We start from the raw sequence: 19186 nt of genomic DNA on the forward strand, positions 1-19186 counted from the left end.
ATTTCTTCCTGGTTCAGTCTTGGAGGTTGTGCTTTTCTAAGAATTTGTCCATTTCTTCCAGGTTGTCCATTTTATTGGCATAGAGTTGCTTGTAGCAATCTCTCATGATCCTTTGTATTTCTGCGGTGTCAGTTGTTACTTCTCCTTTTTTATTTCTAATTCTGTTGATTTGAGTCTTCTCCCTTTTTTTCTTGGTGAGTCTGGCTAGTGGTTTATCAATTTTGTTTATCTTCTCAAACAACCAGCTTTTAGTTTTATTGATCTTTGCCCTTGTTTCCTTCATTTCTTTTTCATTTATTTCTGATCTGATCTTTATGATTTCCTTCTTTCTGCTAACTTTGGGGTTTTTTTGTTCATCTTTCTCTAATTGCTTTAGGTGTAAGTTTAGGTTGTTTATTTGAGATGTTTCTTGTTTCTTGAGGTAGGATTGTATTGCTATAAACTTCCCTCTTAGAACTGCTTTTGCTGCATCCCATAGGTTTTGGGTCATCGTGTTTTCATTGTCATTTGTTTCTAGGTATTTTTTGATTTCCTCTTTGATTTCTTCAGTGATATCTTGGTTATTTAGCAGCATATTGTTTAGCCTCCACATGTTTGTATTTTTTACAGTTTTTTTCCTGTAATTGATATCTAGTCTCATAGCGTTGTGGTCGGAAAAGACACTTGATATGATTTCAGTTTTCTTAAATTTACTAAGGCTTGATTTGTGACCCAAGATATGGTCTATCCTGGAGAGTGTTCCATCAGCACTTGAGAAGAAAGTGTATTCTGTTGTTTTGGGATGGAATGTCCTATAAATATCAGTTAACTCCATCTTGTTTAATGTGTCATTTAAAGCTTGTGTTTCCTTATTAATGTTCATTTTGGCTGATGTGTCCATTGGTGAAAGCAGGGTGTTAAAGTCCACTACTATTAATTACTGTCAATTTCCCCTTTTATGGCTGTCAGCATTTGCCTTTTGTATTGAGGTGCTCCTATGTTGGGTGCATAAATATTTGCAATTGTTATATCTTCTTCTTGGATTGATCCTTTGATCATTATGTAGTGTACTTGTCTCTTATAGTAGTCTTTATTTTAAAGTCTATTTTGTCTGATATGAGAATTGCTACTCCAGCTTTCTTTTGATTTCCATTTGCATGGAATATCTTCTTCCATCCCCTCGCTGTCAGTCTGTATGTGTCCCTAGATCTGAAGTGGGTCTCTTGTAGACGGCATATGTATGGGTCTTGTTTTTGTATGCATTCAGCCAGTCTTTCAGTTGGAGCATTTAATCCATTCACATTTAAGGCAATTTTTTTTTTTTTTTTTTTGTGGTATGCGGGCCTCTCATTGTTGTGGCCTCTCCCGCTGCGGAGCACAGGCCCCGGACGCGCAGGCCCAGCGGCCATGGCTCACAGGCCCAGCCGCTCTGCGGCATGCGGGATCCTCCCAGACCGGGGCACAAACCTGTGTCCCCTGCATCAGCAGGTGGACTCTCAACCACTGCGCCACCAGGGAAGCCCCTAAGGCAATTATTGATATGTATGTTCCTATTACCATTTTCTTAGTTGTTTTGGGTTTGTTTTTGTAGGTCTTTTCCTTCTCTTGTGTTTCCTGCCTAGAGAAATTCCTTTAGCATTTGTTGTAAAGCTGGTTTGGTAGTGTTGAATTCTCTTAATTTTTGCTTGTCTGTAAAGGTTTTAATTTCTCCTTCGAATTTAAATGAGATCCGTGCTGGGTAGAGTAATCTTGGTTGTAGGTTTTTCCCTTTCATCACTTTAAATATGTCCTGCCACTCCCTTCTGGCTTGCAGAGTTTCTGCTGATAGATCAGCTGTTAACCTTATGGGGATTCCCTTGTATGTTATTTGTTGCTTTTCCCTTGCTACTTTTAATATTATTTCTTTGTATTTAATTTTTGGCAGTTGGATTAATATGTGTCTTGGCATGTTTCTCCTTGGATTTATCCTGTTTGGGAGTCTCTGCACTTCCTGGACTTGATTGACTATTTCCTTTCCCATGTTAGGGAAGTTTTCAACTATAATCTCTTCAAATATTTTCTCGGACCCTTTCTTTTTCTCTTCTTCTTCTGGGACCCCTATAATTCGAATATTGGTGCATTTAATGTTGTCTCAGACTTCTCTGAGACTATCCTCAATTCTTTTCATTCTTTTTTCTTTATTCTGATGTGCGGTAGTTATTTCCACTATTTTATCTTCCAGGTCACTCATCCGTTCTTCTGCCTCAGTTATTTTGCTATTGATTCCTTCTAGAGAATTTTAAATTTCATTTATTGTGTTGTTCATCATTGTTTGTTTGCTCTTTAGTTATTCTAGGTCCTTGTTAAACGTTTCTTATATTTTCTCCATTCTTTTTCCAAGATTTTGGATCATCTTTACTATCATTACTCTGAATTCATTTTCAGGTAGACTGCCTATTTCCTCTTCATTTGTTCAGTCTGGTGAGTTTTTACCTTGCTTTTTCATCTGCTGCATATTTCTCTGTCTTCTCATTTTGCGTAACTTTCTGTGTTTGGGGTCTCCTTTTCACAGGCTGCATGTTCGTAGTTCCTGTTGTTTTTGGTGTCTGTCCCCTGTGGGTAAGGTTGGTTCAGTGGCTTGTGTAGGCTTCCTGGTGGAGGGGACTGGTGCCTGTGTTCTGGTGGGTGGGGCTGCGTCCGCTGGTGTGTTTTGGGGTGTCTGTGAACTTAGTATGAGTTTAGGCAGCCTCTCTGCTAATGGGTGGGGTTGTGTTCCTGTCTTGATAGTTGTTTGGTATGGGGCGTCCAGCACTGGAGCTTGCTGGCCATTGGGTGGAGCTGGGTCTTAGCATTGAGACGGAAATCTCTAGGAGAGCTCTCGCTGATTGATATTATGTGGGGCCAGGAGGTCTCTGGTGGTCCAGTGTTCTGAACTCGGGTCTCCCACCTCAGAGGCTCAGGCCTGACACCCGGCTGGGACATCAAGACCCTGTCGGCCACACGGCTCAGAAGAAAAGGGAGAAAAAAAGAAAGACAATTAAATAAAATATTCAATTTTTTTTAATTATTAAAATTAAAAAATAAAAAGAGTAATAAAAAAAAGAGAGAGCAGCCAAACCGGTAAACAAATCCACCGATTATAAAAAGTGCTAAAAACTATACTAAGATAAACGTGAAAATCAGAAACAAGTCCGTCGCAGACCGCAAACCCCAAGCCTACAGTTGCTCCCAAAGTCTGCCGCCTCAAGTTTGGGTTGATTTGCTGTCTATTCAGGTATTCCACAGATGCAGGGTACCTCAGGTTGACTGTGGGGATTTAATCCACTGCTTCTGAGGCTGCACAGAGAAATTTCCCTTTCTCTTCTTTGTTTGCACAGCTCCTGGGGTTCAGCTTTGGTTTTGGCCCCACCTCTGTGTGTAGGTTGCCCTCAGGCATCTGTTCCTGCCCAGACAGGATGCATGTGGTTAAAGCAACAGCTGATTAGGGGGCTCTGGCTCACTCATGCTGGGGAGGGGGAGGGCAGGGGGCAACGGGTGGGGAGGGAGGGGTACGGTAGTTATAATTGGAATTGACAGTGCAGCAGCCTGGCAGTGGCAGGCTGCACAGGCTCCCAGGGGGTTGTGGATAGTGACCTGTGCTTGCACACAGGATTCTTGGTGGCTACAGTAGCAGCGTTAGCATTTCATGCCCACCTTTGGTGTCCGAGCTGTTAGCCACAGCTCGCACCCATCTCTGGAGCTTGTTTAGGCGGTTTTCTGCCTTCTGTGGGCAGACAAGGAAGGAATCTCCTCTCCATGCACACCCTGAAACAATGGTTTCTTTCCTCTTAGCCAGGTCCAGAGTTTTTCCCGGACCCCCTCCCGGCTACCTGTGGCGCACTAGCCCCCTTCAGGCTGTGTTCACGCAGCCAACCCCAGTCCTCTCCCTGGGGTCTGACCTCTGAAGCCTGAGCCTCAGTTCCCAGCCCCCACCTGCCCCAGTGGGTGAGCAGACAAGCCTCTTGGGCTGATGAGTGCTTTTCGGAACCAATCCTCTGTGCGGGAATCTCTCTGCTTTGCCTTCTACACCCCTGTTGGTGCACTCTCCTCTGTGGCTCCGAAGGTTCCCCCCCATGCCCACCCCCCATCTCCACCAGTGAAGGGGCTTCCTAGTGTGTGGAAACTTTTCCTCCTTCACAGCTCCCTTCCAGAGGTGCAGGTCCCATCCCTATTCTTTTGTCTCTGGTTTTGCTTTTTTTCTTTTGGCCTGCCCGGGTACATGAGGATTTTCTTGCCTTTTGGGAAGCCTGAGGTCTTCTGCCAGTGTTCGGTAGGTGTTTTGTAGGAGTTGTTCCACATGTAGATGTATTTTTGATGTATTTGTGGAGAGGAAGGTGATCTCCACGTCTTACTCCTCTGCCATCTTGAAGGTCCCCCCACATATCTTTTTTTATGAAAGCATTAAATGCCCAAGCTCCTCAAATTCACTTGCAACCAGCATTACCATTTTCTTAGTTCCTCATTAAAATTTTGACAGTTGTTCACTCCATAATTGTATGAAAGTTATATTTTTAACTTTTTGATAATCATACTTTGACATTAACCCATTTGTAGCTCATAGAATTTGACTTGGTGTTTCTAGTAACATTTAGTTTCCTTGACTAAGGAAAAGGTCCCCAGTATCGTCCCATTCCCCTTGAAGCAAAAATGAAAAACCTAATGTCAGGAGGACAGAGACCAGCAGCAACACTTCTTCACTCAGTGAAGCTTCTTTGCTTTACCAGTACTGCCGAAGTATGTCCAGGAGTACCGTGCAGGCTCAGACAAAACCTCTGCTCACTTTCGTCATCTAATTTTCTTTGTCCCAGGAGTCAGGGATGAGAATGATGGGATTCTCTCTTGGCCAGTATCTCCAGGAGAAAAATCCTATAGCTATCCCCAGTGTGGCCAAGACTTCAGCCAGCTCAGAAACCTTCTAATTCACCCATGAACCCGTAAGGGAGAGAAGCCCTCTCCATATGACAGGGGTGGAAGAGCCTTCAGTGAAAGGACAACAGACCTTAACCTTCCTGTGCTCCTTCCAGGAGGCAAGCCCTGCCGCTGCATGGAGTGTTCCAGAGTCTTCAACTCAGAATTTGCTCTGAGAAGGCACAGGAAGGACCACATGGGAAAGAAACCTCACACATGTGAGGAATGTGGGAAGGACTTCAGCCGTAGCTCCAACCTGTCCATCCATCGGCGAATACACACAGGCGAGAAGCCCTACAGATGTGGTGTGTGCGGGAAGGACTTCAGCCGCAGCTCCAACCTCTCTATCCACCAGCGCATCCACACAGGTGAGAAACCCTTCAGGTGCTCTGATTGTGGCAAGGACTTCAGCCGCAGGGCAGCCCTGCAGATCCACCAGAGTGTCCACACAGGAAGGAAGCCCCATGCCTGTAAGGTATGTGACCGGGGCTTCACCTCACGCTCTACGCTGGCACGACACCAGCAGGACCACGCAGGAGACAAGGCCTATGTATGTGACACATGTGGCCGGGGCTTCAGCCAGAGAGCCAGCCTCTACCTGCACCAGCGTGTTCACACTGGGGAGAGGCCATTCCGGTGCGAGGCCTGTGGGAAGTGCTTCAGCTGGAGCAAGGACCTGGGTATCCACCAGAGGGTCCACACGGGAGAGCGGCCCTACAGGTGTGAGGCTTGTGGGAGGGACTTCAGGCATCGCTCGGCCCTCAAGAGGCACCAGAGGGTGCACACAGGGGAGAAGCCCTACCCCTGTGCTGTGTGTGGGAAGGGCTTCAGTCAGAGAGTCCACCTGCAGACGCACCAGAAAGTGCACCGTAGGGAGAGGCTTCCAGGATTGGGCTCTGCACATGCAGGTGCCTTCCACAGCCAGGGAGAGTGCCAGGGCATGTGTGCTGAGGTGCCCAACATGGATCAGGCTTAATGATGTATGGCATTTATTAGTATTTATACAGAAAAGAGGACAGATCAACAGCACTTAGATGGAGAAATAGAACATTTTCAGCCCTCCCAAAAGACCTCTGCATGCTTCTTTCCACTCACTACCCCACAAAGGGAGTTGCTATCCTGACTTCTAAAACCATAGATTGATTTTGCAAGTTATAGAATATCATATAAGTGGGATTACACAATATGTAATCTTTCATATAGAACTTTATTCACTCAGTGTCTGTATTCATGTTGTTGCATGTATTCAGAGGTTCATTCATTTTATTACTGAGTAGTATTCCATTATTTGAATGAACCACAGTTTGTCCATTCACCTGTTGATGGACGTTTACATTTGGGTTATTTCCAGGTTTTCCAGGTTTTGTTCGTTATGAATAAAGCTGCTGTGAGCATTTGGGTACACATCTTTGTGTGGACATATACTTTAATTTCTCTTGGGTATATACTTTGGAGTAGAATTGATGGGTATTTTTTTAATTATTTATTTTTTAAGATTTTTTTCGATGTGGACCATTTTTTTAAAAGTCTTTATTGAATTTATTACAATATTGCTTCTGTTTTATGTTTTGGTTTTTTGGCCACGAGACATGTGGGATCTTAGTTCCCCAACCAGGGATTGAACCTGCACCCCCTGCACTGGAAGGCAAAGTTTTAACCACTGGAACACCAGGAAAGTCCCTTGATGGGTATTTTAAAACTTGTAAAAAACTGGGCTTAATTGTCTTGTACATTGGATTTTTACATGTACTTGGAAAATTTCAAACAAATACAGAAATGGAACAGTGTAACAAACACTCATGTCCCCATCATCTAGCTTCAGTAATCAATTCATGATGAATTTTGTTTATTCTATTCCACCCTGCTCCCTCACACACAGTCCTGAAGTATTTTAAAGTAAATCCTAGACTAGGATATTGTGTCATCTTTATACCTTCAAAAAATAAAGATTTGTTTAAAATGTTTTTCCAAAGAATCACTCTGTTTAAAAATTTTTTTTATTAAGGTAAAATTCAGAAAACAAAATTCACCATTTTAACCATTTCAGAGTATAGTATTCAATAGTTTTTAATATATTCACAATGTTGTACAATCATCACCACTGTCTGATTCTAGAATATTTTCATCAGGCCAGAAAGAAACCCCATTACTATTAAGCAGTCACTTTTCATTCCCCCCTCCCCCAGCCTCTGGCAACCACTAATGTACTTTCTGTTGCTATAGATTTGCCTACTCTGGACACTTCATATAAAAGGAGTCAGATAATATGTGCCCTTTTATGTCTGGCTTCTTTCACTTAGCATAATGTTTTCAAGGTTCATTTATGTTGTAGCATATATTAGTACTTCATTCTTTTTATGGCCAAACAATATTTCATTGTATGGATATACAACATTTTAAAACCCATTTTTAAGTTGACGGACATTCGGATTTTTTCCAGTTTTGGGGTTTTATGAATAATGCTACCATAAACATTCATATACGAGTTTTTCATTGAGCATATGCTTTTAATTCTTTTGGGTATATATGGAGGAGTGGAATTAGTGGGTCATATGATCATTCTGTTTTACTGTTTGAGCAACTGCTGAATTGTTTTCCACAGATCCATTTAATCTTGCCATCAGCAATGTATTTGGGTCCCACTTGCTCCACATCCTCAGCAACACTTGTCATTTCCCATATTTTGTTTGTTTGTTTATTTTGTTTTTAATCATAGCCATGCTAGTGGCTGTGAAGTGGTATCTTCCTGTGATTTTGATTTACGTTTCCCTAATTACTAATGATGTTGAACTTCTCTTTATGTGTTTACTGGCCATTTGTATATCTTCTTTAGAGAAATGTCTATTCAAGTGCTTTGCCCATTTTTAAATTGGATTGTTTATCTTCTTGCGTTTGAGTTGCAATAGTTATTTATATAATCCCAGGCCCTTATGAATATGTTATTTGCAAAGATTTTGTCCCATTCTTTGGATTGTGTTTTCGTTTTCTTGTTGGTGTCCTTTGATGTGTAAAAGTTTTTAATTTTGATGAAGTCCAATTTATTCTTTTCTCTTGATGCTTGTGCTTTTGCTGTCATATTTAAGAAATAGTTACATAATGCAAAGTCACAAAAAGTTATACCTATTTTTCCTTTGAAGAGTTTTATAGTTTTAGCTCCTACATTTAAGTTTGATCCATTTTGAATCAATTTTTGTATATAGTATGAGGTAGAAGTCCATATTAGTTCTTTTGCATGTTGATACCCAATTGTCCCAGCACCATTTGTTGAAAAGACTATTCTTTCCCCATTGACTAGTCTTGAACCCTTCCTGAAAATCAGTTGACCATATGTATGGGTTTATTTCTGGACTCTAAAGTCAATTCCACTAAGCTGGGACTTCCCTGGCAGTCCAGTGGTTGGGACTCTGCACTTCCACAGCAGGGGCCGGGTTCAATCCCTGGTCAGGGAACTAGGATCCTGCCTGCCATACACCATGGCCAAAAAAAAAAAAATCAACATCAATTCCATTGATCTATATGTCTGTCTTTGTGCCAGTACCATACTGGTTTGATTACTGTAGCATTGTAGTAAGTTTTGAAAACAAGAAATGTGAGTCCTCCAATTTTGTTCTTCAAGAAAAAAGATATTTTTGGCCATTCCTTTGCAATAACAATATGACTTTTAGAGTCAGCTTGTCCATTTCTGCAAAAAAGGCTATTGGGATTATGATATGGATTGCACTGACTCTGCAGTAACTTTGGGGAGTATTGCCATCTTACCAACATTAAGTCTTCCAGTCCATGAACACAGGATGCTTTTCTGTTTATTTGGTTTTCTTTAATTTCTTTCAACAATATGTTTTGTAGTTTTCAGTGTACAAGTCTTATACCTCATTAGTTCAACTTATTCTTAAGTACCTTATTAATGTTATTGTAAATGGAATTGTTTTCTTAATTTCATTTTTGGGTTCATTGCTGGTGTATGGAAATACAACTCAGTTTTGTATATCAATTTTGTATCCTGCAATTTTGCTGAACTCGTTTATTAGCTCTTAATGGTTTTTTAGTGGATTCTTTAGAGTTTTCTATAAGATCATATTATCTGTGAATAGATAGTTTTATTTTTTCCTTTTCAATTTGGATACCATTTATTTCTTTTTCTTGCCCAGTTGCCCTGGCTAGAACTTCCAGGACAATGTTTAAGAGACCTGTTGAGAGCAGATATTCTTGTATTGTTTCTTGTCTTAGAAGGGAAAGCTTTCACCATTAAGTGTGATATTAGTTATAGGTATTTCCATACATGCCCTTTTTCCTTCATTCTGTTAATATAATGTATTCCATTAATGGATTTTCCAGTATTGAACCAGCCTTGCATTTCTGGGATACATTCCATTTAGTCATGGTGCATACAGTAATTCTTTTAATAAGCTGCTTGATTCAATTTGCTAGCATTTTGTTGAGGATTTTTGCATCTATATTCATAAACAATATTGGTCTGTAGTTTTTCTCTTCTGTGATGTATATAAGTGGCTTTGATATGAGGGTAATATTGGCCTCATAGAATGAGTTGGGAAGTGTTCCCTCCTTATCTTTTTGAGGGGAAAATTTGAGAAGTATTGTTAATTTTTCTTTAAATATTTGGTAGAATTCACTGGCGAAGCCATCTGATTCTTAACTTCTCTTTGTTAGAAGTTGTCTCAGTCAATTCAAGGTGCTATAACAAAATACCATAAACTGGGTGGCTTAAACAAAAAACATTTACTTCTCACAGTTCTGGAAGCTGGGGAGTCCAAGATCAAGGGGCCAGCAGATATGGTGTCTGTTCTTGCTGTATCCTCACATGGCAGAGAAGAGAGACAGAGAGAGAGAGAGAGAGGGAGAGACAGGGTGCACTCTCTGGCTTCTTCTTCTAACTAGTCCAATCGTGGGCACCCTGCCATCATGACTTCATCTAAACCTAATTATCTCCCAAAGACTCCACATCCAAATATATCATCATGTTGGAGGTTAGGGCTTCAATATTAATTTTGTGGGAGACACAAACGTTTAGTCCATAACAGAAGTTATTTGTTTACTGATTCAATCTCTTGTCATAGAAAGGCATACTTCTCTTGAATAGGTTTTGATAGTTTGTGTGTTTCTAGGAATTTTCCCATTTCATCTAGGTCATCTAATTTGTTACCATAAAATTGTTCATAATATTATTTTATAATCCTTTTTATTTCTGTAAGGTCAGTAGTAATGTCTCCTCTTTCATTCATGATATTAGTAACTTGAATCTTCTCCCTTTTTTTCTTAGTCTATGATTACCAATTTTGTTGATATTTTCAAGGAACTAACTTTTGATTTTGTTGATTCTCTACTGTTTTTCTATTTTTTGTTTATATCCTTTCTAATATTTATCATTGCCTTCCTTCTGCTTACTTTACATTTCTTTGCTCTTCTTTTTCTAGTTCCTTAAGGTGGAAGGTTAGGTTATTGATTCGAAATTTTTCTTCCTTTTAATGTAGCAGTTTATAGGTATGAATTTCCCTCTGAGTACTGCATTAGCTGTAGCCCATAAATTTTAGTGTGTTGTGTTTTTGTCTTCATTTATCTCAAAGTATTTTCTAAATTTGTTGTGATTTTTTTCTTTGATTAAGAATGTGAATTAATTTCCATGTATTGTGAATATTCATATTTCCTTCTGCTGTTGATTTCTAATTTCATTCCATTTTGGTCAGAGAAGATGCTATGTATGGTTTCAGAGTTTATATATTTATTGAAGCTTGTTTTGTGATATAATGTATTGTCTGTCCTGAAGAATATTTCATGTACACTTGAGAAAACTGTTTATTCTGATGTTGGATGGAGTGTTTTATATATGTCTGTTCAGTCTAGTTGGTTTATAGTGTTATTCAATTCTTCTATTTCCTTGTTGATCTTCTATCTCGTGTGTCCATTAAAGGATGTGGGGTATTGAAGTTTTCAGCCATTATTATTGAACTATTTCTCCTTTCAATCTTGTCAGTTTTACTTCATATATTTTGGGGCTCTGTTGTTAGTTGCATGTATGTTTGCAATTGTTATATCTTTTGATAGGTTGACACTTTAATTAATATATAATGTCCTTGTCTTTTGTAATGTTTTCTGGTTTAAAGTCTATTTTGTCTAATATTATAACAATTCCAAATCTCTTTGAATTATTAATTGCATAAAATGTCTTTTTCCATCTTTTCACTTTGAAACTGTGTCTTTGCATCTAAAGTGAGTCTTTTGTAGACAGCATATAATTAGATCTTTTAAAAAATCTTGTCTGCCAATCTCTGCCTTTTAATTGGAGAGTTTAATCTGTTTTCATTTAAATAATTACTGATAAGACAGGACTTCTGCCAGTTTGCTATTTGTTTCATATGTTATACATGTTTTGTTCCTCAAATTCCTTCATTATTGCCATTTTTTATTTTTAATCGAGTTTTTTTGTAGTGTACCATTCTGATTCCCTCTTCATTTCTCTTTCTGTATATATATATATTTTTTCTTAGTGATTTCTTGGGATTACAATTGACATTTTATTTTATTTATTATTATTATTTTTTGGCCATGCAGTGTGGCTTGCAGGCTCTTAGTTCCCCAGCTATGGTTGAACCTGGGCCCCAGCAGTGAAAGTGCTGAGTCCTAACCACTGGACCACCAGGGAATTCCCTACAATTGACATTTTAAACTTATAACAATCTAGTTTGAATTAATACCAACTTTGCCTTGGTAGTATACAAAAACTCTGCTCCTTTACAGCTCTATGCCCTCTTTTTATTATTGTCACAAATTACATCTTTTTACAGGTGTGCCCATCAATATAGATTTATAATTATTTTTTCATGCAGTTGGCTTTTTAAAAAGCTATTTATTTATTTATTTGGCTGTGCCAGGTCTTAGTTGTGGCACACGGGATCCTTGTTGCTGCGTGTGGGACCTTTGTTGCAGCATGTGGGATCTTTAGTTGCAGCATGTGAGCTCTTAGTTACAGCATGCAGGATCTAGTTCCCTGACCAGGGATTGAACCCAGGCCCCCTGTGTTGGGAGCATGGAGTCTTAACCACTGAACCACCAGGGAAGTCCCCACGCAGTTGTCTTTTAATTCATATAGGGGTCAAAATGAGTTATAGACCAAATATACACTAATACTGACTTCTGTATTTACCTATGTAGTTATTTTACTGGCATTCTTTATTTCTTCATGTGGATTTGGGTTATTGTCTAGTGTCATTTTGTTTCAGCCTGAGGGGCTCTCTTTAGCATTCCCTGAAGGGCAGGTCAATACTGATGAACTTTCATCTGGGACCATCTTAATTTCTTCTTTATTTCTGATGGATAGTTTAACTGGTTATAGAAATCTTGACTGACAATTTTGGTTTTTCTTTTTCAGCAGTTTGAATATGTCATCTTATTGCCTCTGGCCTTCATGGTTTCTAATGAGAAATCAGCTGTTAATTTTGTTAATGATTCCGTATACATGATGAATGGCTTCTCTCTTACTGCTTTAAGTATTCTCTCTTTATCATTGGCTTTCAACAATTTGATTATAACGTGTCTGCCTGTGAATCTTTTTCAATTTGTCCTATTTCGAGTTTCTTGAGCTTCTTAGATGTATAGATCCATGTTTTTCATCAAATTTGGAAAGTTTTTGGCCATTACTTTCAAATATTCTTTCTTCCTCTCCCCTACCCAGTTTGAGACTACCATTTTATGTATGTTTGTATGCTTGAAAACGTCCCACAGGTCTCTTATTCATTTTTCTTTTTCTTTTTCTTTTTGCTCCTCAGACTGGATAATTTCATTTGATTTATCTTCAAGTTTGTCAATTGTTTCTTCTGCCTGTTCAAATCTGCTATTGAATCTTCTAGTGAATTTTTCATACCAATTATTGTACTTTTCTGCTCCAGAATTTCTATGTAGTTCATTTTTGTAAATTCTTTTTCTTTATTGATATTTTCTATTTGGTGAAACATTGTTCTGGTGGTTTCCTTTCACTCTTTGAACATATATAAAATAATTGATTTAAAGTCTTTGCGTATTAGGTCTTTGTCTAGAAAGTCTTTGTCTGTCTGAGCTTTTCCAGGGACAGTTTCTATTAATTTCCTTCCCACCTTCCCCGGTGGATGAACTGTACTTTCTTTTTATTCATTTTATTTATTTATTTATTTATTTATTTATTTATTTATTTATGGCTGTGTTGGGTCTTTGTTGCTGCGCATGGGTTTTTCTCTAGTTGTGGTGAGCGGGGACTACTCTTTATTGTGCATGGGCTTCTCATTGTGGTGGCTTCTCTTGTTGCGGAGCACGGGCTTTAGGCACGCGAGCTTCGGTAGTCGTGGCACTCGGGCTCAGTAGTTGTGGCTCACGGGCTCTAGAGCGCAGGCTCAGTAGTTGTGGCACATGCATGGGCTTAGTTGCTCCTTGGCATGTGGGATCTTCCCGGACCAAGGCTCAAACCCCTGTCCCCTGCATTGGCAGGCACATTCTTAACCACTGTGCCACCAGGGAAGCCCAATATTCAATATTTGAACTGGGTCGGAGGATGTAGCTTGAGGGGGAATACTGACTTTTCCATATAGAATTAAATAAATGGAGGAAGAAAACTGATCAAAAATGCTTGAAGGCATAGGGAAAAAGAAAAGCAGAATTTTTAAAAAATGAGTCCAAAAGTAGCAATATATCACAGTGACTAAGCTTGTGGACTTGGAAGCCAGTCTTTGTGGGTACAAATTTTTGCTTTCCACTTTCTGTGTAACATTGGGCAAAGCTTTCTAGTACCTTTTTTGGTCTTACTTTTCACATCTAAAAAATATGAATAATTGTACATTTCATAGGATGAAATGGTATAATCCATTGTTATAACCAATGTAAAATACTACACATAGGCCTGGCACATCATAATTGTTCAAATTAATGTTACTATTATTATTAATTCAATAAAATAATGTGTTGAGTTATTGGATGGAAAGACAAAGATTCTAAGATTGGAAAAGAAATTTTGAGCTACATGCTGTTTTTAAGGAACAACTAAAACAGACTTGTACAGGTTGCAAATACAGGGATTTTTTAAAAAGATATCACAGGAAAATGTTAAAAGATTCAGGTATAGCAATATTAAAATATCAAACAAATAGAAAGCAAGGAATAATATTAACTATGGCATAGGTGATTCACTTTGTTATAAAGCAGAAACTAACAGATCACCGTAATGCAATTATCCTCCAAGAAAGATGTTAATAAATAAATAAATAAATAGGGCAAAAGGAGATTAAAATTCTATACCACTAGAGGAGAAAAAAACTAAACAAATGAGTAGAACCAAAGGCAGGAAAGAAAAGAAGAGGAAAACAAAATAGATAGGATCCTTGAAAATGAAGGGAGTAGTGAGTTTGAATCATAAGCACACAGATATGTTAAGTATAAATATCCTATTAGGAGAAAACCACTTCGTATTGTATAATGTTAATTTTTTGGTTTTGATAATTGTGCTATAATTATTAACATTTGGGGGAAGATGTTAACACACAGAAACTCTCTGTACTATTTTTGCAACATTCAGGGTAGCTTGTAGTTAAAAAGTTAAACAATTATAGAACCAGGGGATAGGGCTAATAAAGCAAATAGGGCAGAATGTTAGAATGAGTCTAATTACTCAGAGAGATGTGAGAGGTTATTACTTCTTTGAAACTGATCAGCAAAATAACTTGGAAATAAAAAGTGAAATCACTGAAATAAAAACAGTATAGTAAGTGGGCTGGATGGAAGAATAAATACAGTTTAAGTTGGACATGTTAAACAGGAAGATAGATCTGAGGAATTTGCCAGGATGCAGTGCAAATGGCAAGTATGAAGCAACAGCTGAAGGTCATGGAGGAATCTGAAGGTCTATTGTATTCTCATCTCATAGAAATTCTAAAAGGAAAGAGCAGCCAAGAAGAAGGGGAGGAAAACATAGTCTATACCCTGAAGCTGCAGACTAATGGTCCAAGGGGCCACAAATGGTTCTGAGTGGTCATGTGTTGGCAGCTGTGGTAGAAAAAGGCACCCTCATGGGTGGCTTCTGGGAAAGAACATTTATCGAGACAGTCTCAGTGCCCATTAAAAGCTGAAATTCACAGACTCTTCAGTGAGCAATTCCACCTAGAACAAATGCTCAGTACAGTGTTTTCAGTGAAAACAAAGCATTGAAAATAATTTAAATATCCACCAGTACAGGAATGGGTAAATAACCATGGCTCATGTTTTTTTTCCTAACAAAAAATATTTTAATATAGGAATCAACATGTGAACATTATATTTAGGTGATAAAATTCAGGTTACAAATATAAGATAAATATCAAATAATATCATACTTCTGGTTTAATGGAGAACAGTTGTGACAGTCATGCTTAACACCTTGGTTAAGTAATGAGAGAAATGGGTTGGGGTGTCATAGAGGTATGCAAAAATTTAACAGTTCAAATGATCCTTAGCCCTTCTGAGAAAATACAGGTGGCAGATATTTCTGTAATATGGTGGTTTCAGTCCATTAGTGAGTGTTCTGTTCATGCATTTAAAGTAATGGCAGATGTTTCTGAGCACTGAAAATTAGATTCAAAGTTAAGTCTTTGCTCAACAAGTTAATGATACTATGAATCCCTTGTATTTAAAAATATAGTTTATGGAATCTTAAAAAAAAAAAAAAAAGGTTCTGAAGAACCCAGGGGCAGGACAGGAACAAAGACACAGACGTAGAGAATGGACCTGAGGACACGGGGAGGGGGAAGGGCAAGCTAGGACAAAGTGAGAGAGTGGCATGGACACACATACACTACCAAACGTAAAATAGATAGTTAGTGGGAAGCAGCCACATAGCACAGGGAGATCAGCTTGGTGCTCTGTGTCCACCCAGAGGGGTGGGATAGGGAGGGTGGGAGGGAGATGCAAGAGGGAGGAGTTACGGGGCCACATGTTTATGTATAGATGATTCACCTTGCCATACAGCAGAAACCAACACACCATTGCAAAGCAACTACACTCCAATAAAGATGTTAAAAAACAACAACAACAAAATATGTAGTTTAAATTTGTAAAGTTTAAGGTAAAGCATACTTGTTTTCATAGTTATTTTTAGATATAATCAAGACTACACTACCATATATAATCAGCTATACTGCTGTGCACAGTTAATTCCAGTTACCGTATTTTATATTTGCTGATCATCAACAGCACACAATTCATGCTCCAAAAGAAATATATCAATCCAGCAAAATGGTTACATTTAATTTTATTTTAAAGACAGATTAATTAAATTTAAGGAAGAATTGGCTTTTCTTGATAGCTCATTTTCAAATTACTGATACAAACTTACCAGAGAGTAATTTATTTTGCCTAACATCAAACGATCTGCAAAAAGTTTCCAAGATAGAGGCATTCCTTGTTCCATTTCCAAAAATAAAGGTTTTCTAACTGAAAGCATTTACATTCCTAGCTCTCTAAAGTAAACATTAAAAACAAAGTACAAAAAATGATCTCTTAGCTTCTGAATAGCCCACTTAGTTACATGAAGTATTTTCTGTCCCAACACTTTCTCAAATTCAAAAGATATCTACTTCCTAAGAACATGACAGTCTTCATTTCAAACCATTCAGTCCGTTTCCATGGCAACACTGTGGATTCCTTGGCCACCATAAGTTGTATTAGTTGACTGGAATTTCTCAATCTTCTTTACATCTTGAGCTTGGCCTGTTCTATACACCAAACTAAATCATCTGTTACTTTAATATACAAACTCCCATCAGAATGCCTATATTGGAGAACCACACGTGCCTTCGTAGGGTCTGCGAGGTAGAGTTTCTCCGCTGCGCGACTGAACTCCTCCCAGGTCTGGTACTGCGGCATCGTGGGCCCGCGGCAGAACAGGAGAGGGAGGCAAAGCTACCGACTGGAGGTGGAGGTGGCGCGATGCGGCCCACCTACCTCCCTACCTCTCGGAGCCACCTACCACGGCAGAGGCCCAGCCAATCCCATGGCTCATTTTTACTATGAAACAATATGCAGCTTAAAAGAAACCAGAAATATAATATCTATATGTACCAAGATGGAAAAATTCCCAAGAGATAATGTTAACTAATCAAACCAGATATAAAACAATATACGTATAATTTATATACACAAAACGAAACTATTTCTATATATGTTTTATATTCTTAAAACAAATAAGATCAACACTAGGGACTTCTCTGGTGGTCCAGCAGCTAAGACTATGAGCTCCCAAAGCAGGGGGTCCAGTTCAATCCCTGGTCAGGGAACTAGACCCCACATGCCACAACTAAGAGTTAGCATGCCACAACTGAGAGTCCACATGCATGCCGCAACTAAAGATCCCGCACGCGCAACTAAGGATCCTGCATGCCGCAACGAAGATCCCGCATGCTGCAGCCGAGACCCGGCACAGCCAAATAAATAAATAAAAATTAATTTTAAAAAAGATCAACACTAAAAAAATACACACAGGTAACAATTACTTAGAAAATGTAATAATCACAGTATATATCATTATAAAACTAAATAAAAACTTAGGATAGTTCTAAGAATAGGTCTTAGAATAAAGCCTCAGAATAGGTCTAAAAAGAATTATGGAAGATCTACTTGAATAAAAGTATAAGATTTTACTGAAAGGCATAGAAGACTTGAATAAAAGGAAACAGATACCATAATTCCCAATAGGTAGATTTAATGTTAAAATGTCAGTTCTTTCTAAAATATTCTGTAAATTCTAGGCCATTTCAATCAGAATCCCAGCATCGTTTCTTTAGTAGAATTTCAGTAGCCCATCCTGATACTCATTTGCAAGACAAAATGGGCCAGAAGAGCCAGAAAAGTTTTGGAAGATAATTACATAATGGAAGGACTTGCCCTATCAGAAGTCAGATAGTCTGCAGAACTTCATTGTGTTATTGGGACAGTAACAAACATGGAAGAGAGGGGGAAAAGATGACTCTTCAGTAAATGGTGTTTGGACAATTGTTTATCCATCTGGGGAAAAAAAGTTACATCTCTACCTTACACCGTACCCCAAAATAAATTCCAAGGGAAATTAAAAAATCAAAACTATAACAGAATTAGGTGAACATAAAGTTTTTTTAAAAAAATCTAAGCACGAGGATATCTTTGCATATAAGAAACAGAACCCAGGATCCATAAAGGAAGAGACTGATAAATGTAACTATGCAAAAACTGAATATTTAAAAGTCGAAAGACACTATCCCCTCCACCCAGGATGTGTACGTTGAGATTGAAGCCTCTGGGACCAAACTCCAGTCCAGCCCAGGGGAGCAGAGACTTGGGACTGACTTCCCCTCAGACCCCTGCGGGTCAGCGGTGCACCTGGTACAGACTGGGAAACCTGAGCAGGCAAATACAGGGTGCCAGGAATAATGATACCGACTCACATTGACACATCTCCCACCGTTCCAATCCCCAACTTTGCCATGCTGCAACTCTGCCCTCTCCCCAAGTGCCTCAGATTTAAAACCCTGCGAAAAGATGATTCCCCTGTCACAGACAGGGGAATCTAAGTGGGCTACGTTGTGGTAAAGGACTCTGTTCTCTTCCCCTCCCCCAACCCCACCCCGCCATAGCTACCCCGCACCTGCACCCTTCCCCGAAATCCCAACTGCTCTCTTGGGTAGAGCGAGAGAGGGCATGTCTAGCAACACGCGGCAAATGCCTGGGCTAGGAGACGAGTGAGACTCGCGCAGTGACGTAGGAAAACACATAGCCCCCAGATTAGAGAAAACGGCGGGAGACGGCACACTGGACCCTCATGGGTAAGCGCTGGACGAAAGTTCGCCAGTTAGACAAAGAAATCGTCAGAGAGGATCTGATCCTGGACCTGAAAGGCCCTTTGTTCCCATAGCAATGTCTCAGTGTCCGCTGGTTCACAGATTTCTTTCCCAGGGGCCCTTTGTTTTGGGGAGGGCTTGTCCCTGCCGGTCACTCACAGCAATGGCCTAGCATCCCAGGCCTCCAATTGGCTCCTTTGTTGTTGAGAGGCCTCGCCTTCACCAGTTATTTACAGCCCGGCAGTACCTCCCACCAGGTCTCCCATTGGACCCTGATGCGACCCAGACAAAAACTGCTTCCTAAAAGCCTCCGGTGTTCGGATGTCTGCCGTCTCTAAAAAACCACCACCAACCCCGCCCTTCACTCCGAGGTGTCACTGTCCTTCCAGACCGCACCCAGTGGTGGGTGGTATCGGTGCACTTGGCCGGACCCCGAACACATACTGACTCACTGACCTTAC

At 39.5% G+C, this 19186-nt stretch overlaps 1 protein-coding gene across 1 annotated transcript in view; it reads left to right on the forward strand.

Moving 5' to 3' along the window:
• The window catches only part of ZNF383 (zinc finger protein 383), a 38798-nt gene extending 32577 nt beyond the window's left edge, over positions 1-6221 (forward strand). The window contains exon 6 of the mRNA XM_027079003.1: positions 5019-6221. Coding sequence (XP_026934804.1) covers positions 5019-5881 — 863 coding nt within the window. The 3' untranslated portion in view covers positions 5882-6221. The remainder of the gene's footprint in view (positions 1-5018) is intronic.
• The last annotated feature ends 12965 nt before the right edge of the window (positions 6222-19186 follow it).

Source organism: Aethalodelphis obliquidens, unplaced genomic scaffold (assembly GCF_003676395.1).
Source record: "Aethalodelphis obliquidens isolate GAN/ISIS:26980383/991018 unplaced genomic scaffold, ASM367639v1 scaffold43, whole genome shotgun sequence".
NCBI classification, from domain to species: domain Eukaryota; kingdom Metazoa; phylum Chordata; class Mammalia; order Artiodactyla; family Delphinidae; genus Aethalodelphis; species Aethalodelphis obliquidens.